We start from the raw sequence: 23,497 nt of genomic DNA, 5'->3' as shown, positions 1-23,497 counted from the left end.
CACTGCATTTAACAGTAAAATAAAGTTAATGTGGTCTGCGAAACTGAATCTGTTCACATGATTCAGGCCTCAGCGTAGGTAACTGAACAATCTGGGGCCACGACAAGTGAAAGTCACAGACTCAAACCAAGTGCGTAAATCTAAACGATGTGGTGACAGTACTGTAATGGCTGAAACATCTGCAGCAGCAATGTAAATCAAAGGAGCTTTGGTGTCTCCAACGTGCTGCCAAAAGATAAAACAGACCTGTTTGAGCTAATTTCTTAGAACTGTAGGTGTGACACACACACACACACACACACACACACACACACACACACACACACACACACACACACACACACACACATGAGGTGAGTAACGACATTACACTGCGCTCACTAACCGTAATGTAAACAGCGCAGCGATACAAAGCGCAGCAGCAGCAGCAGCAGTAATAGCAGCAGCAGCAGTAACAGCAGCAGTAACAGGGGATGAGACGTGAACTTGTGTGAGGGGGCGCACAGCAGCAGAGCCGCCCACACACACACTCAAGACTGAAAGACGCGCTATAAAAACGTGTTTGTGTGTTGTAGTGTCAGAAGGGATCCTTTACAACCTCCAAGCCGCCATGCAGCAGCCGGACGCAGCCGGACATGGAGTCTACTCTGCACAGGACTTTTTCAAAGGGAAACATGATTTCTGATCTTCAGCAGAAAACATCTTTTCTCACGTCTATGGACCGCTGAGGGTATATATCCAATTTCAACAAACCAGATTTCACAAGGAAAAATATCTTTCGGATGTTCATTTCGGTCTGAGAAGGAGGATATCAGAACTATGTCGTGGTGAGTCATTTTGCTATTTTTTAAAATCTTCTTCATTTCATCTTTACCCTACTTAACTTTAAGGTAAAGATGAAATTCTTTCAAACGCGTGCAGATCACGAGCCTATTTAAATATCTGACTGAAAAAAACTATATATAAAATATAATATATATTGAAAAAATATATACTATATATAGTTTTTATATATAGTTTTTTTCAGTCAGATATTTAAATAGGCCCGTGATCTGCACGCGTTTGAAAGAATGGTCCTAGTAATAAAAACATTACAAACACAGATTGTAAAAGAGGCAGTCGCCCTCAGTAATTTAATCTTTACCTTTCATAAAGTAAGGTAAATTTATTTTAAATTAGCTATATTACTGATAATCTAAAATAAAACAAAATAATAAAATAAAAAAGTTTTGAGTTATATAAACGTATGTATGCTTGTAATCTAAACAGTAGTTGCCAGTTTAGACAACAAAACAAGAGGCTTGTTTATTCTCTATTATAGAAAAGTCCCATACGATCATGGGGTCATGATGAAAATAATGTACCATATTGTTCAGTGTGCTCTTAATGTAAACTGCTTTAGTAGTCAGTGTCTCGCTGGGGGATCTGTCCTGTTTATGACCTATATGACCTTCAGCCAAAATACACCTGAGTGATGAAATGCTCTACCTCATAACAGCTACTACTAGGCTACTACTTTTGAAATCATGCTGGAGGCAACACATCAGGTGAGGTTTAGGTATGAATTTATGAGATTAATTTGTCTTGTCAACTTGATTAGCATCTATAAATAATTTGTAGTTAATAAACTCTTTTTGGTTCAAGGGCCTCAGATCTTGATCGTAAAAGATACAGAGATTAAATTTTATAATTAAAACAAACGCCAACATAAATGTTATGAGTGAGGTGTGATTCCCATTAGCTTCCAAAACAGACTCACAAATGGAGGGTTCTAACTCGCCCACATAATGTTCAGATGAGATTGGTGACTGTAAAGGCCACAGCATATGATTCACAATCTTTATTTGTTTATTAAATCACTTAGCAAGTCCTCTTGTATGTGTGTGGAACTGATCATTTAATTTTCACCTCTATGTTGATGTTTAATGTTATTAATCAGATTTTTAATATCAACAACTAAGCAAAATTAAACTTTTTTCAGTTATTTGGCGTTTTGCAAATCATAACTGCCTCCTTTTCTTTTTTTATTGCAGCCTCCCTTGACGATGGACTTCAAGCCCTTCAGAGATCAGTGATGTTAGCTTTGAGCCACTACAACTCCTCAGCCTCCCCGCTCCTCCCCCGTTTCACTAATGACAGTGCAGGGAAGGTGGAGGTCAAGGTGGCTGTTGAAGGGCTGCTGCAGCAGGGAAACTCCACCTCGGTGCAGCCCACCACCAGCGGCGCCATCGTGGTCATACTGTTCATGACGCTGGGCATCATCTCCAACATTGTGGCCCTTTTCATCCTGGTTAACGCCTACTCCCTCCAGCGCCGGCGCTCCAAAGCCACATTCCTTCTCTTTGCCACTTCACTCGTGGTCACAGACTTCATTGGACATGTGATACCTGGGGCCTTGGTGCTCCGACTCTACCTCCAAGGAGGCGTGCACCCAGAGAACTACCACTCCTCTGATGGCATGTGCCAGTTCCTGGGTGGCAGCATGGTGTTCTTTGGCCTGTGCCCACTCTTCATGGGCTGCGCCATGGCTGCCGAGCGCTGCCTGGGGGTCACCAGACCACTGCTTCACTCCTCTCTGGTCACCAAGACCCGCACAAAGATCTGCCTGTCTGTCATCTGGTTGGCAGCTCTGAGTGTGGCCATCCTTCCCTGCTTCCAGCTGGGCTCTTACACCTACCATGTCCCAGGGACGTGGTGTTTCATCAATGTGCTCGGTGACACTGAGGGAGTGGATGTGGCGTTTATGGTGCTGTTCTCTGGACTTGGCCTGGCCTCGCTAGCTGTAGCACTGGTGTGCAACACCATCAGCGGACTGACGCTGGTGCTGGCTCGGCTCAGGAGGCAGCCGGGCTCCCATCACTCCGCCAAGTCCCACGACATAGAGATGGTGGTGCAGCTGGTCGGCATCATGGTCACCTCGTGCATCTGCTGGAGCCCTCTGCTGGTGAGTTTGGGGAAATGCATTGACAGGGAAGCATACAGTCTGTCATCCTCTGTCACTTTGCATGAGAATAAGAAGTCAGCCCTACTGCAAAGGCAATGGCAGCTCCATCACTGTGGTGGTACCTTGCTTTCACCTGTTGTTGTCAGCATATTATTTCCAGCATTCAAGTAATGACTTTCAGTTGATGACAGGTTCTGCTGCATGCTCCTTGAAACATGGGTGAGCAAATCGATAGTCCTGAGTATCAGTGTCCGTTCTGGCCTCAGTAGGATTGATTCCAAAAACACATGATCCACCACGACCATCTTCATTTCCTTTTTACCATAAAGCTCTTTGCATCTTAGCATGCATATTCACCAATCTCAGTACACATCATAGATTACAGCTTTATTATTTCTTTATGTTCACACTTCTACTATATTTTTATTTGGTTTAATTGAGGGCCTTTTAGTCCACTTTGTGGTATCACCCTCCATACTTTTACAGTTATAATGTATGGCTTGTAAGGTTCAGATGGAGTCACAAACACCCATGATTGGGCAGGATTAGTAAAATACTTGTTGACCTCAAGGTAAGATATTTAGTAAGATCATATTTGGTAAGATAAGATAAGATAAGGTAAACAACACTGGTCATCACCTGTTTGCACTGTAAAGCAAACTAGATCACTTTCTGAAAATTAAGTAAACAGTCCAAAGGCAGTGTTTTCACTCTTTCACCTCATAATAATCATAATAAATGCATGTATGTGTTTCATGCCTTCAGATCTTTGGCCTGATGTCCGTGATCCGCTCCTACACAGGATCCGTCGGGGACAACCTGTCCAGCTATAAAACCCTGATGGTGACGCTTGTGAGGCTAGCCACGTGGAACCAGATCCTCGACCCCTGGGTCTACATACTGTTGCGCCGCACGGTCCTCCGCAAAATCTACCTCATTGTTAAGTGCCAGGTGGGCCAGAGGGGTAATATAATAGGCCGCTGGGAGCACACCTCTTTTCAGAGTTCGGAGAAAAAGGAAGTCAACCAAGTGTGAGCTGGGGGGAAGGACTGATATGGATAGTTTATGGATGCACTTTCTCACCAGGTTATTGAGGATATAGTAGCTATATGAAGAGCTCATGCAAAGACATTTCGATGGAGAGTGCCACATAGTGACTGTGTGGACCAGTTTTGATGTGAAGTATGACATGTCTCAGCTGGTCCACTGTAGAACAGATTCAACCAAAATCTCTCTTTCATACTCCGTCGAAGTTTACCAGTGAGTTCATTGTCTGAAAATAGAAGCTAGCTATTGCTGTGATTTTGCACAACATATTACGGACATTGTACCGTTTACTTATAATAAGTGAACATTCCTTAGAATTATAACTATTGTTATAATTATACTCTCATTTCGAAATTCATAACAGCAAAGGGCAAAGATGTAGGCTGCAGGAATAATAATATTAATTATAATAATAGGCATGCTGCAAAGGGAGTAGTATTTGATTTTATTTCTAAGCCTCACCTCCACCAGCTTTGAAAGGGAAATGTAAATGGCACAGTGACATGTTCTTGTTGGTTAAAATAGAGCTGTAAGCACCAGAGGGAGCTAAATCCAGTGGTATGTTGAGTGTCTTTGTGATGTGACGTATTCTGTGAATGTATTTCATTAAGGACTGTTAATATTACAATACTGTGGAGTTTATGAATGTTTAAGCTTTGATATGCTTTGTATGTGTTTATACAGTGCTTTATGTGAAATAATATAAGATTTTATAGGTAATACTTGAACTGAACCCTCTATTACAGAGGAAATGTAAAGAACTTTGAATGTAAATAAAACAATACAATGTGACATATAGCCTAACCCTGAATTTTAAAAATGTATTTTTGACTAATTGTCTTTTCCACTACACCTATTAAGAATCGGTATCGGTGCGTGCGTGCGTGTGTGCGTGTGTGCGTGCGTGCGTATGTGGTTAGTAAATTTAGCAAAATGAATCCCTCTGGAAGTTTCTTCCATCAAAACACGATATCTGGGGCGCAGCCACAAGGAGAATATAAAGTTCTTGGTTACATCTCTTACCAAAGCCCCTGTCTCCTTATTGCTCAACCTCCAACACAGCAGATTTTAACCATCCCCAGATCAGTGCCTCAACACAACCCTGTCTGTGAGTCTGCAGACCGTCTGTTCACCTCTGACATGAACTGTCAGCTGTGAGACCTCATAGGCTACTCACAGCAGGTGCACCAGTCAAGATGTAGAAACATGTCAGAGACAATCAGTAGAGACTGGAGAAACCTGAGCTAAATTTCAAGTGTTACAACAAAGTAACAGAATATTCAATCTAATCCAGTTTTATCATTTTGTATTATTTAATTTATGATTAAATAATTTATGATTCACTAAACTAAACTAAACAGTATGCTATAAACTGAATTTAACACTGTCTGACAACAATGCTCAAACTCAGATAATTTGACAATGGGAGATGGAAAATGAATCATGATCATGTGAGATACTCACTCATGTCTTGAGGTTCAATTCCACATTTGTAAAAGAAATTTAGGATTTCGGTGTTGATATATTCATGAGGGATGAGCTTTGTGTGTGCATTTAAGTAGGCTATAAATACTAAGCTGGTTGATGATAACTAAAAATACAACAGAGATTAATATTCAGAAGAACATGCATGTAGGCCTATACTGTAAAGAGTCTGATGGAATTAACCATAAGACATAAAGTGCATTTGCCTGCACCAAGGCCTCATGAGACTGCATCTGCACCTGTAACTGAATATTTAGACCGCTACATCTATAAAGAAAAGAGTGATATGGATCAAATTCACAGTATTATTTTTAAGTTGTTTTTTGGCTATAATCATACTATAGGCTAGGTTAAACATGCCAATAACATTAGCCTACTTCTTTACAGTGAAAAACATTTGATTTGCAACCTCATTTCAAGGTTAGACAGCATAGCAAGATGCATATTGTCTTATAAAATCCTATGGATGCTATCCTATCACATTACCCAACATGACTTTATTGTGTTGTTTGAAAGAAAAAAGACTGATTTAAAATAATTTAATTAGCCTAAAACGTTTATGTTTGTTTGATTGTTTTGAGTAGAGCTAATGTAGTCTTTTTATTTTATTTTATGTAACCTATTTAAAAAAAAAAAAATGATGTAGCCTATTTTCTACCTTTTGCCGAAGAGGAGAGGTGAGTGTGGTCCACACTCCGACCTGTATGTGGCGGTAACGACTTTTTCACAACCGCCATTAACGGAAGGAAGAAGAAGGAAAGCAGAGGAGGAAGGAGAAGAAGCCAGAGAGGAAAATTAAAGAAGAAAGAGGAGGAGGAGGGAACAGCATAAAGGTGTTTTCGGTAAGGTACGTTTTCAGTGGTCAAACGCAACATAAGCTGCAGTTCGCACCGCTGTGCAACACGACCGGTGCTAACGGCAGGCGGGCTAGCACGGTGGCTAACGTTAGCCCGCTCCGTGACATCGGGTGGGCGGTCAGAGGTGTAAACATCTGCTGGCCGCTGTGGCCGTCGCTGCAGCTCCCCTGCACACAGGACGGGGGGAGCTTCACGACGTGAACGTGATTGTTGGACGTATGTTTTAACCGCGGGCCTGTCTCCAGCCCGGAGCTCAGTGGCTAACACGGCTGTTTGTGTGTTTGCTGGCTGCCGAAACAGGTGGTAGCTTCTCCGCGACAGTCGTGACAGCATGGCGGCCGCTGCAGGGTCAATGTGGGACGAGCACCAGGCGTATGAGGAGCTGCTGTACTGGGACAGTCTGATCCAGCAGGGCCACCGGCTCCTCCCGCATGACTTTGAAAGGTACACACACACACAACCCAGAGAGACAGATTTCAAGGGTACCAGAGCATCTTAAGCAGGGTAATGGCTGAGATGCTGCAAAAGCACTTCGATTTCACATATACACATTTGTACATTACCATTAGTTTCATTTATTTCTCAATTTGGATCTGAAAAAATGACTCCACCTTTACTTCAACTGTCTCCAAACAAACAATGTATTGTATTGGGCCTGACAGATATGTAGACAAAAACTTTGAATTTGCAGAGGTGACTAATACCCCCAGACGTTGGTTATGTTAAATGTTAGAGAAACTGTGAGGAAAAACACTGCACATCAAAACAGCCCAGTTGGGATGGGTGCACTAAAGAAGATGAATGAGTCCGCACACCAAAATTATGTTAAATTTTAACTCTCCTTGCTCATTCAAGTGGGGCAGAGGTTGTTTGAACCTTCAGAAGTCATCACCATCAAATGGCAAAGGCTGCTGCATCTAAGCTTAAAGCTTTATGTAAATGCAACCAGTTTGAGACTAGTTTCAGATCAGCCATCACTAACAGTTCATGCTGTAAAAATACACACACAAACATCGTAAAGTCCCACAGACACACAGAGAAAGTAATTTGTTGGTTTCATGCTGAAATAATTTTTAGCATTGCAGCCCTTTGAATTAAATGTGGGGTTATAATAAACCACATAAAGCTTCAGGGTTCAGGCTACAGGATCTTGGTAACCACTCAGTGTCGATCAAAATTATTGAAGCTTGTTGCATCTTTTGTCTGAAACATCTGAGCATCTCGTTTTTCGGTGCCGTCCTGATTTTGTGACGCCCTCAGATACGAGGAACTGCGGTACTGGTACGACTGCCTGTGCTACGAGGAGGAGCTGAGACAGTATCATGACTACATCGCCGCTATCGAGGAGATCGAGGATAAACATCACTTTGAGGTTTTTCTTCCTTCTGCTAACTTGGTGCAGACTTTTAATCCATTATTGTTGGAGTCATTTTATCCACTTCTTCTTTCACAAGATGGAACATCTACTGTTTTCCATCATTATTGTATTTCTTGTTAAGCTTTAAACAGCCTTGCTTAATGAAAACTGTATCTTGTGTGAATGTGTCTGTGTTATTTATTTATTTTTTTTAATAATGCTAATCTTTACTGTTTCTGCTAATATTGTACTACCTCGTAATTCTGTGTTCGCTTAGCTTGTTGTGTTTCACTGTGTCATGGTTACAATGTAGTTCATAAGGAATTTAAGAAATGTTTTAATGACTATTCAAAGTTGTGCTCATTACAAAATAATCTTGTGATTTTTATATGGACTTCACGTTTTCTATAATGCACACAGAGTTTTTCTTCTGTCCAATCCAATCATTGCTTTTGTTTTTTTTTGTTCTTGTTTTTCTCAAATGAAGGAAGCTTCATCCCCCCAGGTCCGCACGCCGTACGATCGCCACGTGATGGCCAAACACTCTGAGGTGTATCCCTCAACAGAGGAGCTGGATGCGGTGCAGAAAATCGTCTCCCATGTTGAATGTGCTCTGAAGACTGTCTCTGACCAGATGGATACTCCAAAAGAGAGCGAAGAAAACACAGACACCGAGACACCGAGGTAAGCGAAGTGCCCAAATGGACTGCAGCTGCTGTGACACACAAAGTACAACAAGGGAGTTTTAAAATGCATGAGTCCTGTTTTTAATATGAATAATGAGATCATATTCCTTCTTTTTCTTTCCCTCCTCTCCACCCAAGTTCTGATTCACAGGAGCGGGTCCTGCGTGGGGTAATGAGGGTCGGCCTGGTGGCCAAAGGACTCCTGCTGAAGGGAGACAAGGACCTGGAGCTGGTGCTGCTTTGCTCCAACAAACCTACGATCACCCTTCTTCAACAAGTGGCTGAAAAGCTAGCTGAACAGTTGGAGGTACACATTGACCTACCTGTCATTTTTATACAATGCCCGTCTAAAAAAAAAGTCACTACTTGGATTTAACTAAGCTAATAGGTAAGAGCCTCCCATTGGATAATTACTGCATGGATGATTGTATTTCAGCTGGCAACAACTTATTTAACCCTAACTGATGCAGTCCCATTTCCTAAACAACCTTGTCAGAAGCCACATCCCGTGGTCGTGGAAAAGATGTTAAAGGGGAATTGCCGTTTTTTACAATCTGGACCTTATTTCTAGCATAAAATACGATCATTTACTCACCCAGATAACTTTGGTGTCATTACAAGTCGACAGATCCAGTCGCGTATATCCATATAATGTGAGTCTACAGAGCAGCAGAATGCAGCCTCTAAATAACACATTATCTGCAGCGAAACTCGTTAATTTCACCAATATTTTGTTATGATACACTAGTGCTATTCCCCTCTGAGTCCGGGGTTAGCTGTTATCAACATCCGGGGTCTGTAGGTTGACCTACTAACCTCTGACCTGGATGATGTCATCTCCGACCGCTGCCCGGCTCATTCTGATCATAATCATTCTGGCTTGTGATGTAATAAGCCGAGTGAAATTAAAATGGCTAGTTAAGAGACACATTTTCTGACTAAAATGTTGACGTAGTTGTCAAAACTTATGTTTAAGGGGTGAGGAGGCACTCCGGATACACAAATACACATACTAAAGCAATGAAAAAGTGAGTTTTGCATAATATGTCCCCTTTAACGGAGAATTCCGGTCATTTTCTAAGTAACGCTCTACAGCTCTATGTCCCTGAGTGCGACCATAGGAAAAAATTTGAGAAAAATCTGTGCAGACCGGACCTAGCTCTCCTCCTGCTAGCTGCGCTACACTGCAGTTAAACAGTGAAGTTCAGTGCAGTTCTTCTAACCGCCACTTTGGCCTCTATATGATGCTCAAAATATCACTACACATGCTTTACAACACCCACCAGTTCCTTACCACACAACACAAGTGTGCATAACTCAGTTAATATGAGAGAGCAGTGTTAACGTGTGTTTTTATCATGTACCTCTGTTGACTGTCGAGCTCTGGACTGTTTCCATATCAACAAAGACAAAAACGCGAGGAAAACATGGATTTAGGAGTCACAAATAAATGTTGTGACATTGCAGAAACTTATCGAAACGATACCACAGGCATCTAATAAAATATCAGAGTGTGTGACTTTTTTGGGGGACGGGCAGTGTATCATTCTCCATTAACACAGATTTAAAAGATTGGGCTCTTGAAATCTGAAGAGTTCATCTTGGCATACCTGACTTTTTGTGGTTTTCCCAGGCTAATTCAGTGGGGACATACACAGTGAGCCAGTGTCCAGGTGATGCAGCCATCGTTGTGACAGGCACGAAGGAATTGGACCTGACTCTCACTATCCACTTGACGTCACCTCTTGTCAGGATGGAGAAAAAGAGTGAAACTGCAGAAGAAGAGGAAGAGCAAGAAGAAGGTACATACGTTGGTCCAGACATCCGCTACCACAAGGCTGATCTGTGTGCTCTCAGTGTGCAGACACTGTACTGCTCCACTGATCTGCAACTTTTCTGGATGTTCAAACCTCACTCAAGTTCTGCAACCTCTCATTCGACCTCAGTGGAGCTTGTACAGCGCTTGCCGCTGACCAAGGCCAGTGAACAACCAACAGATGTTGGCTCTTCACTCGCTCGAGAGTCCTTTCGTCGTTTTGTGACAAACTGGTGTTTTCCAGCAACACATTTCCCCTGTAGTCGCTGACACATTCTGCACATGTTGTTAATGACATTGCCTCAGTCATCAGAAAAGAAAAAAAACATTGTGTATTCTTGTTGAATTGTTTTCATGTTTAAAATGAAGGCTTTTTCAAGAATAACAACTTAAAGCGCGCATTGCATGTACTTGATGCTGAACATGTACATTTGGCACCAGCTGCAGCAAAACTGATCAGCAAAGAAGAGTTTGCTTTAGTATCTCAAGAGAGAATTTTAATTCAACTAGGAAGAAGGAGAAAAGAGGAGGAACAACTAAGTGATCGTTTGGTAATGTCTGAATTTGTTAGTCAGTGGAGTGTTGGTGGAGCTTCTGTGTTAATCGGCACGAGCTGATTTTTCACACAAAGGTCTGAAGTAACAGTGAGGTCATTTAAAGGTAGGGGGGAGTTTGCTGAAGCCCTACGCACAGAACCATACCGGTCTCCGTGCAGTTTTAGACCATTGACTACACTGCACTCTGGATTTTAGCTTCCGCTTGTGCATCAGTGACACTTTGTATTAGAGAAGCTTTGTTCAGGTACATTGAAACATATGCTTTATATTCACTGGTAAATTGTCTGACAGGTGAAGGTCAGGTGTGGTCATGGGCAGACTGATTAATGCGCCTGTGATGCTCAAACACGGCTGCTGTTGCTGCAGATGGTAACAGTTTAGACAGCTGTTGTGAAACTGCGTCTTCCCTCAGTGAGATTATTGATTTGTATTTGAAAACAATACTTTAAGTGGCAATTTAATTATTATAACTTCTGATTATAGCTATTGCTTTTGGTTTAAGAAAATAGTGATGTCAAGACCTACTTTTGTGTAAAGCTGAGGACATTTTGAATATCCAAGCTTTTATCACACAGCCTTGTTTTAACTTCATTCCGTTCATTTCGTTGAGGCACAGGATTGAAATCAACTGTGTTTGGCTTAGATTAGCTGAGTTGTAACTGTAGTGTAGACAATGAGCTAAAACTCACACACAGCTGGTATGGCTCTTTGGTTTTCCAAGTTTTCACAAGGCCTGCTGAAACCAGTTTTGGATGAGGGACTCCCATCAGTTTTGCTGCAGTGTGGGGCAGACGTGTAGATTCTCTAAATGCCTGTGATTTACAACTGATTGCATTTTAGTCTGTCAAGTTTTTTAGGAACGCTGGACCTTTGACCAACTGGACACACTGTCTCAGGAAGGGGGAGAAAGCAGCAAACCCAAGCCGAGGGGCTGGTGGAAAGGGGGTATTATCATAGATTTTTTTTTTTACCAAGCCGCATATATTAACAACATGCTATGCGATTTTTGCTTCCACTTTTCATACACTGTGGAAACATTAGTTGGGATCCATGGCAGGTGACTGTCTGGTTTGTTGGGACCAACATTATTACACATTAGGTACATTAGGCTTTGGGCCCCCTTTCCCTGCTGCTGGTGGTTTGTGGAAAGCTGCTACTCCCTGAGCTGCAAGACAGAGCCACCCCCTTGGTCAAACTGTACCTTTTCTTCTTACCCCACCTCGTCTGAATAGAAACGCGAACAGACAACGATCCGCCGGACGTTCTGGACAGGCAGAAATGCCTAACTGCCTTGGCGTCTCTCCGCCACGCCAAGTGGTTCCAGGTTTGCATTCACGTCCTTTTCTGTACTTAAGGTTGAACTGTTTCTTTCAGTCATCTCAAATTTAGACAGTAACAGTTTTTAACTGTGCTCCCAGTTGTTGTTGATGTAGCTCATAAATCCTGAAATGTCAAAGTTTAAAACAATTTTAGGGGTGTGATCTGCTGATCCATACCAACGACAAAATTAAATTGGTATCGACAGCAGCACACTGTTTATACAGATTAAACTCCCATGTACCAGAGCTGTACAACAAAGAGCAAGTAACGGACATGTCTAATATACAGTGGAGTCCAAAAGTCTGGGACCACCTTACCATTGCAGTGAATGGGAGGGTGGTCTCAGATGTTTGAATCCCACTGTATCTCACTACTTTTATATATTAGTTTAAACACTTGTTGATTCTGGAGACGGCTCAGATGTTCTGACCTTTCTGTGCCTGCCTTGTTTTCCGGGTCTTGTTGGAGCCCTGAAAGCACAGGGGTGAGTTGGTATTGAAGTCGGCAGCTCCTCTAAATGAACTGGCTTTTGTTTGTGTCTCTAGGCCAAAGTGAGCGAGCTGAGCTCTGCTGTTGTCGTGATCCGGATCGTGAGGGACTTGTGTAATCGTGTTCCTACCTGGATGCCACTGTCAGGATGGGTAAGGAAGCTGTTGATGCACATAATAGCAGCAGCTAAGATGTAGTTTTTCTTTTTGTATAAATCAACTTTTTTTCTCGTTTACGGTCAAAGACCCCCTCCCATGAAAATCGTGTTTTTCGTGCTTTTCACATGTTCCTGTGGCATTTTTCTTGTGTTAGAGCACATATCAGCAGAAAAGGAAGTGCAAAATTGCATTTCTGAGTTTTTCTGCCTTCAAATTGCTGTGAACCAATGGCAGACGCAAACTGGCCATTTCAGGGAGACTGGAGCTGACGTGTCACAGCTCCAGGGGAGGGCACTAGTGCTACAAGCTCTGCATCTGGCTCAGAGGTGAAAGGCTTGGCAGCTCGGTGTAGCTGTCAAGGTATAACAGGTATAGCTCACCTGGTAGAGCAGCTTGCACTGTGAGCAAGGACTATGTTCCAGTCTGGGATCGAATCCCAGTGTGGAGTTTTACGCTAAACGCGCTGAATCTGTAATTGTACAATGTCCAGCTGTCAGCAAGCGGGGGGTGGGGTGCAAGGAGGTGGCTGGGCGGGTGCAGAGCAGCGCAGTCTCCGCCCACCCTCCAGAGGTGCATTGCTAATGTGCATTGCTAATGAGCTGGTTTTAAAATGACCAAAAAGGGTCGCGGGAGGGGGACTTTAAATATTATCTTACTTTATTTTTTTTAAATTGTGGCAACATCTTGGTAAGCAGTGTGTTCACTCTGTTGTTCTCCACACAGCCGCTGGAGCTGCTGGTAGAGAAAGCTATCAGTACATCTGAGAGACCAATGGGAGCAGGTGAATCGTTCCGCAGGGTTTTGGAGTGTGTTGCCTCTGGGATCCTCCTGGATGGTGAGCTTGTCAAACCAGCACAAATGTTCATACACTGATCTTATTTTATTTATTTATTTTTATGTTATTAATATTCTTGTGTGTGTGTGTGTGTGTGTGTGTGTGTGTGTGTGTGTGTGTGTGTGTGTGTGTGTGTTGTGTGTGTGTGTGTGTGTGTGTGTGTGTGTGTGTGTGTGTGTGTGTGTGTGTGTGTGTGTGTGTGTGTGTGTGTGTGTGTGTGTGTGTGTGTGTGTGTGTGTGTGTGTGTGTGTGTGTGTGTGTGTGTGTGTGTGTGTGTGTGTGTCCAAAGATGGCCCCGGAATTAAGGATCCATGCGAGAGGGAACCGGTCGATGCCACAGAGCATCTAACTCTGCAACAGCGTGAAGACATTACACAGAGTGCCCAGGTCAGAAGAGGCTGCTAATACGTACACACACACTCATATTTTGATATGAATATCTAACTTTTGATGTTTTTCTTAGTTTGCCTTGAGGCAGTGTGCATTTGGACAAATGCACAAGGTGTTGGGGAGGGACTACAAACCTATGAGGACACGGAGACCATTGGGAGCCAGTGGCAAAGATGGCACAGGTACCTAATGATCTACAACCTCCGCCCTGTCCATGATGCATATCATTTGGAAAGGATGTATTCAGAGGCTTGTTTCTGTTGTGTCATGCAGCTCAGATCGGTCCTGCTGGTCCTTTCAGCCTGTCAGCTAAGAGACAATACTCTGAGGTGGAGAACGACGAGGATGAGCCCCATCTCAACAGCAAACAGAGGAAGTTGCTCAAGTTCCAGAAGCGATTTCAGAGGAAATCATGTTAGTGTTTTACTGTGAGAGTTGTTGGTGAAGGCTGAGATCAAACTATGTACTTTGATTGTGCAGACATGACCCACAGTTAGAGGTCCGACACTGTAATCACACACACAGACACACACGGTGGCATTAAAATGCTGCCTTTTGAAGGGTCTTCTTAACAGACGCAGTATGGGAAGATGTCCATTTTAAAGGACCTAGTATGTTGATATATATGGATATAGAACTCCAACAATTAATCTATTAATCGAACAATAAGCGATTATAAAATTAATCTTCTATTTCGATAATCGAATAATTGGTTTGAGTAGTTCTTTTAAGAAAAAAAGTCAAAATTCTCTGATTTCAGCTTCTTAAATGTTAATATTTCTGGTTCCTTGTTCCTTTATGACAATATACTGAGTATCTCTTTGGTTTGTGAACGAAACAAGACATTTGAGGACGTCATCTTGTGGTTTGGGAAACACTGATTGGCATTTTTCAACTTTTTTTTTTTTTTACATTTATTTTTGATTTTCAATTTAAACAAACATACAGCACATTTCATAAACAGCTCAGCCATGATTCATCAGTCTTTACAGATTCAAAAAAGAAAAAAACATAGGATACTGTCATTTCAATGAAATAAAATAAAGTACATAGCCATAGAGAATACACAGTTCATCCATCTCAAGGACTCCAAATTCTGTTAAATATTTGTGTTTTGTCCCTGCGAGAGAACTTTATCACATTAATCAGCTCTCTTTTCCACATAACATATGTTGGCACGTTATCTGACTTCTACATAAGTAGAATGAGTTTCTCGTTTTTTCAAAATTTTTTAACATTTTTTTGTCCAAACAACTACTCAATTAATTGTTTAAATAATCTACAGATCTATCGATAATAAAAGTAATTGTTAGTTGCAGCCCTATATGGATACATTGCATTTGTCCTAACACCACATCCTGACAAACAGCCAGCAAACCGGCGACGAAATCTCGCACGAAAGTGTCCTGATATGCAACGTGACGATTTTATTGCGAGTATATTCTATTGGTTCAGAATCCAAACCAATCATCTTCTGGCGCTATTTTTAGATTCCCCACATTTCCTGGTTGCCGTTTTTGACTTCTTGCAGTATTTTTTTTTTAAATTTTATTTTAATGCAATTCTCTCATATTTTCCTCTCTCTGCTAACTAGCTTGTCAACAGGAAGCAGGGTGTACTTTTCAACCAATAAGAAGTGTTTAGGGGCGGGACATATCGTCCAGATATAGAGACAGAGCGAGCAAATTTTTCAGGGTTGGGCGTCATCGCTGGACAAAGCGATGTCGTCCGCGGCGTGTCAGGACAAGCTGACTGGAAAGTGACGCATTCTAATCACTTTTTCTCGCTCACGTCGCCGTCGCATCTCTGTATGTCAGGATGGGGTGTTACAGCATCACATCACTCACTTGGTGTATGACACTGCACTGTGGAATCAGGAATATTTTAACTCTATATTTGTGGGGGAAAATTATGTAAATAAGTGAGGAAATGCAGACAGCAAGCACTAACATCCGCATGGTTAATCTCCAAATTTATTAAAATCATTTATGTGACCTCTTCTTTTTGTCCCTTTCTTTATTTGTTCTTTTGCTCTGTAGTCACTGATGATTTCAGCATGAATGCTGTGATGCGTCTTAACCAGTACAGACCAGGCCTGGAGTACCGGCTCACATCTCAAACTGGTCCGGTCCACGAGCCGGTCTTCACCATGGCTGTGGACCTGAACGGGAAGACCTACGAGGCCACTGGGCCTTCCAAACGAGCGGCCAAGCTCAATGTAGCCACCAAGGCAAGACTCGGTCAATCACTCTGCACTGGCTCATCCATTGGCTGCAATCACAAACCCGTTCTTGGCATCTTTGCTGACCTGAACCAATACAGTCTTAATGGTGCATGTATGAAATCGTGACTCTTGTCCTTCACAGGTCCTGCAGGATCTTGGTCTTCCAACAGGTTCAGAGACTAAATCTGAGCCCAGTGTTGATATTGAAGGAACCCAGGACTCGGTGAAAGATGCTTCCACAACCTCTTCTACATCAGAAGACGTATGTGCACATTTTGTTTTGTTCCTCCCTCTGGAGTGGTTTTACTCTCTCACAGTAAAGCCACTGTGACACTTGCATCCTGAAGAGAGAGGGGGTGCTCTTGAGTAAAGGACTCGAAGTCATTGTTTGTGCTCTTTCTGTTAACAGAACAGTCAGGGTCCCATCTTGACCAAACATGGTAAAAACCCTGTGATGGAGCTAAATGAGAAGCGGCGCAGTCTGAAGTACGAGCTGTCTGCAGAGACAGGAGGCTCCCATGAGAAGTGTTTTGTCATGGAGGTGAGTGTTGTTGCTTCACCCTAACCAAGTGTGTGTTGAATACTACAATTTAACCTTTAAAGTGACGTCTGCAGTTCTTGAGACTGCCCAGTGCTACAGCTTTTAGAGCTGGGCAGTTAATTCTATTAGATCAAGTTAATATATTTTTGATGATAATTTTGGCTTCCATTGATTTATAAAAGCAAAACATTCCAGATATACCAACTGTTCAGCCACATTTCTTTTCTGCAGCAAATTTCATCTCCCCTAAAGAAAAAAGAAAAAACACCCGACATCATGGGTTCTGCTCCTATTGCAACATAAAGGTCTCATGCACATTAACCAACTCTGTTTCTGATTGTTCACAAGTGATCTGAGGACACATCCACTGAAAGTCTGTCACAACCAGACGGAGAAATAAACAGTTTTATGAGTTAATGGTGAAGAGTGAATCCACTGGTTGTGGTTGTTGTTGTTGGTGTCTTCTTAAATAGCCTGAAATGGACCAGACATCTGTTAATTGAGTGCAGATGAGAAAATAAGAAAATTTAATTGTGTTGCCATAATCAAGCTTTGAAGTCTGAAGTGTTGCAGGTATAGCAATAAATAAAGAGAGATGCAGCCACCTTGACGTCAGCCAGAGGTTTCTGAGCAGCACAGTGGGCTGCTCCACCGTCACCATCTTGGCGCTTCCTCACTCTTTTGGATTAGCATTAGCTGGGCAAAGAAGAAGAGCACGTGTGGAGCTGAGACTGTAGTGATAAGCATTCACCCAGCCGCCTGTGACTCAAAGTAACCAACCTCAATTACAGGCCTTAAAGCTTTTTCTAAAATTTGAGTTCCTGACTCATGTTCACATTCACCCCCCACACAGTTGTCATGAAGGAGTAAAACATATTGCTCACCAGGCTGTAAACATATTTATTCCTGCTGTAAAGTTAGACATTTTAACATTGAGTTACTTTTGGAGCCAGCTGCAATTGGCATTTTGAAGTGCTGCAGTTCTTGGCACTTCAGCGTTGGCTTCATTTTTTAGTCACTAATGTTGCTGCTTGGTGTCGACATCTCCCTCTTACAGAAGAGGACCACTACAGCCAACTAAAAATGTTCACATTTATGTTTTGCAGATTCTTCTTTTCTGTTGAATCCAACAAGACTTTGATGTGTGTTCTGGTTCTTGTCTCACAGGTGGAGGTGGATGGGCAGAAGTTCAAAGGGAGAGGCTCCAACAAGAAGGAGGCAAAGGCGTATGCCGCCCTCGCTGCCCTTGAGAAGCTGTTCCCAGATGATAACGGAGTGTCGAGCGCCAACAGAGGTTTTGTAAAGAAGAAGGTTACCTACACCGACATGGTAACATATCCAGCTAGTGATCCTCAAAGACAACGAGTTAACTAAATTGTTAGCGGCACTTCACATTGTTTTTTCTGCTGTATCCTTTTGAACAGCACATCCCAGGGTTTGGCACCATCCGTGGCATTCCTTCAGACTCTGGATCCCGCGGCTGGGGTCCTCACAGAGGTCGTGGCCGGGGTCGAGGCAAACTGTTTCCTTCAGGACCCAGCTACAACAAGAGTAAGGAATTTTACACTTGCTAGACGTTGCCTTCGCTGTGCAAAGACAAAGTAGGATTCTTTTGAATATACATCATTATAGCTTTGAGGAAATTGATGAATTTCTCTCCATTATTTTAAAAGCTAACTACAGTTATGAGAGCAGCACTGGCACAGGCTATCGTAAGTATGGCCCACTCCTCTGTCTTGTGTTGTGTTTTTATTGTCTTATCTGCTGAACACACAGAAGAACTATTGTTCCGCATTATTCCTGTTTCATTTTAAGGAAATAAAAGGAAACTGGATTATTGTTAATAAAACACAAGAGGGTTCAAAGTCATGGAGAAACATGACCTACTTTACAGTGTTTTTTTAAATTCAAAATAAAACTACATCCTTCAGTAATTACAGTTTAATAAGTTCATATCTTATATGTCTGGGGTCATTCTGCTGTAATGCTCTCTGGTTTGTTCCAAGTAGAGCTAAAACATCATCAATTAGTCAGTTGTTAAAGGGATAGTTCAACATTTTTGGCAAAAATAATCTCTATAGTTTTAGGAGATTTCAGGGAGTACCAACAATTTAACACAGTGAAAACCCTCAAAGGATGCGGTCAAAAGTCAGTAGTGTCACCTTAGCTAGTCAGAAAAATCAAGCGAGATGTTGAAAACAATCCAAGGACTACTACCAAGGCTCAGTTCCTTCAGGACAGTCCTGGTAGTAGTCATTTTATAGTCTCGAGTGGTGTGACTATAAAAAGGCAAAGCCGGCAAGTTCATGGAACACGGTCCCTACTGCTTTGCCCATTTGTCACCAGGTAAAAACCACATCTCTGTGCCCACACGTTTTTGTGCAGTGTTTGTTGTAGTGTCTGTCTTGATATAGTGACACCACCTGCACTCAGTTCCTTCAGGACAGCCTTGGTAGTAGTCCTTGGATTGTTTTCAACATCTCGCTTAGGGATGTCACGATTAGACATTTTGTTGGTACGATTATTGTCAGAGAAATAATCACGGTATTATGATTATCACGATTATTGTACATTAATTAATTTCACAACACTATGAAAGTGTAAAATCAAATATAGTCAAACTATAGGTTACATTACTAATTATTTACACAAAATAATATAGTTAATAATTGTCATCTATACCAAAAAGTTTATTTTAATTTTTTTATTACAAATGACACGCTAACATATACCAATTCAATGTTACATTAGGAAAATTAACTTAATTTAAACCAGTAACTGTGCATTTACCTCTATTTTGGCGCTTATTTGCCAATATAGTTCTGACATAATCTTTTTTGTAAAGTGACGGTATTTAAGAATCATGACGATTAATTAATTGTGGTGTTTAATACCGCGGTTAATTGTGAAAACAAGTAATCGTGACATCCCTAATCTCACTTGATTTTTCTGACTAGCTGAGGTGACACTACTGACTTTTGACCGCATCCTTTGAGGGTTTTCACTGTGTTAAATCGTTGGTACTTCTTGAAATTTTTGCTACGTCTTGATGATACTTTGCACCATTGATACTGGCACCTTCTTGTATCGTTTTCCGTCCTTTTTTTGGCATTTCCAATGTGTCCTCACTGAGCTCTCTGGTCTTTGCCATCGCAAGTCTTGCGTTGACATGAAAATGACTGAAATGAATGTCACAAGCAAGTCAACTTTTATTGTCAGAAAACTGGTCAAAAAACTCCCAGAAACATTGAAAATAATTGTAAATACTTTAGACCCTTAAAGAGAATGGTTTGTTCGAACATTCTATGGACTTTTGTCTTGGTATCACTGGAGTATGAATAATTTTGGATATGGTGATTTTTGTTCAAAGTTCAAATAAACACCTTTAACAATGTAACTTTACTTAAAGCAGAAGTAAGTGATATATTTGTGTTAATATAAGTCTTAAATAGTTATATCTTCCGACAGCAATCACTTATTTGGACTGAAACACGGGTCTGTCAGTCACTCTGCTCTGCTCTGAGCCGAGGAGAAAACATTTATCGTATCCTACAGTTTTTATCCAATGAGGAGAGAGAACGGCATGCAGGGCTGTGTGTGCAGCCAAGGAACGCCGTGAATGTGGCGACGTAGGGACGAGGACTGTTATGGTGCGTTCAAGGAAACTCGTATTTTTCCGACCGTGAAGTGGTACCAGTTCGATCTGGTACGAGTTCACCGATCGGAAGTTACGAGTGGCCGTTATAGTGACTTTCACAGGTAAAACAGGTCGGAGAAACACGAGTGGGTTGCCTGAAACGCTACAAAGTCGTAAGTTGTGACTTGAAGCTGTAATTTACGATTTCAAAAGCCTGCCTGGAACGCAGCATTAGCGAAAACGACCGGACCACTTACTTCTGCTTTAAATAAATTGGTCATGGCTCCAGACTTTCTCTCTTGTCCTATTCATGTCAAATCTGAGTTGAAATACTAATCTGTGACTGACAAAATTAAGAAATTCCCTGTATTTGCCAGGGGTATGAATAATTTTGAGGACGACTGTAAATGTGATCAATGCAGAGTGACTAAAATTGATTTACTTCTGTGATGGTAAACAACATTTTATTGGTGTCTTTGACCTCTCCTCCTTTGTTATTTGGACAAAATGAGCAATTCAAATATGAAAACTTTGATAGACGTAGACATTCTTGAATTGCAGCTGTAGTACAAAGCTTGTCCGTCATTTGTTTTTCACCTCAGTTTGAAAATAAAAACATTGTAGCATGGATGTAGCACTAGGAACAATTCATTCTACATAGCAGTAATACTTGATTGTTTGTTTTCTAGATAAGCTCTATGGAAACACCACAGCCAGCACCACGGCCTCCAACCCCCCCGCATCCACTGAATCAGGCAGTGATATCGGCTACGGCACCTTTTACCCTGAGAGCAGCAGCAGCAGCACCACCTTCTCCTCCCCACCCGTCCCCACCTCCGACTACAGCGCCACGAAGCCGGAAAGCTACCAGACCATGCCTCCTCCGGCCGACCAGGAGAGCCCTTACAGCTACGGCTACGGAGATGAGAAGAAGAAGATGCTGACCCAAGGTCAGACTGAGAACCAGGGGGACTACTCTATGTACAGCACAGCCTACCCCAGCTCAGTGACGGGCGGTCAAGTGTATAATAATTATGGTGAGTAAGGATGGAGCGAGGTGAATTCAGTCACTTCTATCAAACAGAAACTGCCTGTGTCTGCCTGACGCTTCGTCTGTTTGCACTTGAAAATGATCCATTAAGTAACGGTGTGTTGTCTGGCTCCACAGGGTGGGGAGACCAATCGTCCTGGGCCGGTCAGCAGCAGCAGGGCTACAACATGTACCAGGGCTTCGGAGGACAGAACCAGGGTTCACACTCTGGATACAGTGACATGAATTACTAATCGTGGTGTCATGTACAGCCTTTCTCACCTCAGCTCTATGCCATCTCTGATTGTCCGCCCTCAACCATGATCCAAGGATACCACTTCGGGAAAACAAAGGAAAAAAAAATTGTTGTGTCTCTGTAACTGGAATTTTTTGTGTTTGTTTGTTTTGGTCACTCTTCACCTCGCTTGTCTCTTACAAGTTTTAGTTCACAGATGAAAGCTAATGTTTTATTGAAGTCCCTGTTTCCTTTAACTGCCGCAGCCCTCATTCACCTGGATATGTAAAAAAAAAAAAAAAAAAAAAACATACCTGGTCTATTTTTATGTCCTGTTTTGTTGGGTTGTTGTTGTTTTTTTAACCTAACATACTGGTTGTGTATCAGTATGTGGTTTTTGATTTGAAGCTGCTAGTTTTAAACTGATGATTTGTTCACTCATGTTACATAAAAATGCTCTAATAATTCTCATAAAAATAAATGACTCTTACTTTGGAGTGAATTTTCTTGCCACTACTTTACTAATTCACAAACAAATGTAAGTAAAATTTCTGAGCTCCAGCTCTTCAATTGTTTTGACATATGAGGCTTTGATATTGAATTTGACAGGTCAAGTCAGTGGAGTTATCATCCACAGGAGCTGAATTATGTCTTTGGCTCAGCTTGAGCTTCCCTTTAAAATGCCAAACATACTCCCCACATCTGTGATACCAAGAATGTTTTGCAACACCCACAAATCCTGTGAATGGCTTCTGCAATGCATGCAGATGCTTCACATCACCCAGTCCAACATGCACCTTCTATCATGTAGCGTGCATTATGTATAATGCAGCTATGTTGTTACAAAGCTGGGATGAGGCCTCAGTGACCTCTGTGAGGAAATTAGGGCATGTTGGCTGCAAAGATACTAGGAACTCATAGAAGCACAAGGACACATCCAATTTAGTATAGGAGGGATGAAAATTTGTCATTGTTGCATGCAAAGCAAACTTATAGTCTGCTGCATATTTTTCAGAATATTCTCTGACTCTGCATATGAAAGTAAATGCATTTGTACTATAGCCTCCAACTCACAGACCTTAATGAATATTACCAGTTACTCTCTGGAAGGGAGTCTATGTTTTTTTTTTTGTTTTTTTTTTTTCCAACTCTCTTTTTCCAATTGATTTTTCTCATTTTGAACATAGAACACATCAGACACAACAGACATCTTACACATTTACACGTACACCTTTACATAAAAAGGGTCAATTCAATTGTATTAACTTATGTAAAAATAGACAGATGAAGGGGATTAATTTCAAAATAAAAAAGATTATACGTACCCAAACATGTATACACTCTTCAGAAGTAAAAAAAGACAAAAACTAATCACAGACAGGGAAAAATAATATATTTATATATATACATATGTGTGTGTGTGTGTGTGTGTGTGTGTGTGTGTGTATATACTGTATATAAAAAATAGAATAAAAAAATTTATAAAATACAAAGTCTTTCCTTCTATGAAGATCACTTATATAGCTTGCCCTCAGACTATGTTGTGGTTAAAATAATCAATAAACAGTTGCCAAATACTATAGAACTTTCTTTCCTGAGAAGGGAGGCTATGTTTTAAAGTTTATTATCTGTATCTCCTTCCAAATGCTCTCTAACTGACCAAACTGGAATTTAACTGATGTCTAATGCATCATTTCATAATGCACTCTTGCATTGCATGCCTCCAAACTGTAAAGCAAAAAATTAATGTGCAAGTGAGAAAAGGCCAGTGTCATTTTAAGTGACAGAAACTGTGGAAACATAGATAGTATGGTTGGAGTAGAAAACAAAAAACAAGACCACACTCAGGGAGACTATGATACACTCTGAACACGCCATGATCCACTAGA

At 41.5% G+C, this 23,497-nt stretch overlaps 2 protein-coding genes across 2 annotated transcripts; both read left to right on the top strand.

Moving 5' to 3' along the window:
• The first annotated feature begins 579 nt into the window (after positions 1-579).
• LOC146991254 (prostaglandin E2 receptor EP1 subtype-like) lies at positions 580-4,426 on the top strand. Its single transcript, XM_085797167.1, has 3 exons — positions 580-827; positions 2,034-2,944; positions 3,710-4,426. Exons 2-3 carry the CDS (start codon positions 2,075-2,077, stop codon positions 3,977-3,979), a joined length of 1,140 nt encoding a protein of 379 aa, XP_085653293.1. The 5' UTR covers positions 580-827; positions 2,034-2,074; the 3' UTR covers positions 3,980-4,426.
• Positions 4,427-6,195: 1,769 nt separating this feature from the next.
• LOC146991253 (interleukin enhancer-binding factor 3-like) lies at positions 6,196-22,105 on the top strand. The gene is made up of 20 exons (XM_085797031.1): positions 6,196-6,323; positions 6,634-6,777; positions 7,594-7,705; positions 8,178-8,374; positions 8,515-8,683; positions 10,010-10,178; positions 11,982-12,073; positions 12,615-12,710; positions 13,440-13,551; positions 13,841-13,938; positions 14,015-14,123; positions 14,215-14,355; positions 15,981-16,171; positions 16,308-16,427; positions 16,575-16,706; positions 17,874-18,035; positions 18,131-18,257; positions 18,380-18,418; positions 21,033-21,380; positions 21,512-22,105. The coding sequence occupies exons 2-20, from the start codon at positions 6,665-6,667 to the stop codon at positions 21,625-21,627; spliced, it is 2,643 nt and encodes an 880-aa protein (XP_085653157.1). The 5' UTR covers positions 6,196-6,323; positions 6,634-6,664; the 3' UTR covers positions 21,628-22,105.
• Positions 22,106-23,497: the final 1,392 nt, after the last annotated feature.

This window comes from Trachurus japonicus, chromosome 1 (genome assembly GCF_045865225.1).
Source record: "Trachurus japonicus isolate A0001 chromosome 1, Traja_1.0".
NCBI lineage: Eukaryota > Metazoa > Chordata > Actinopteri > Carangiformes > Carangidae > Trachurus > Trachurus japonicus.
This window is presented reverse-complemented; position numbering and strand designations above follow the sequence as displayed.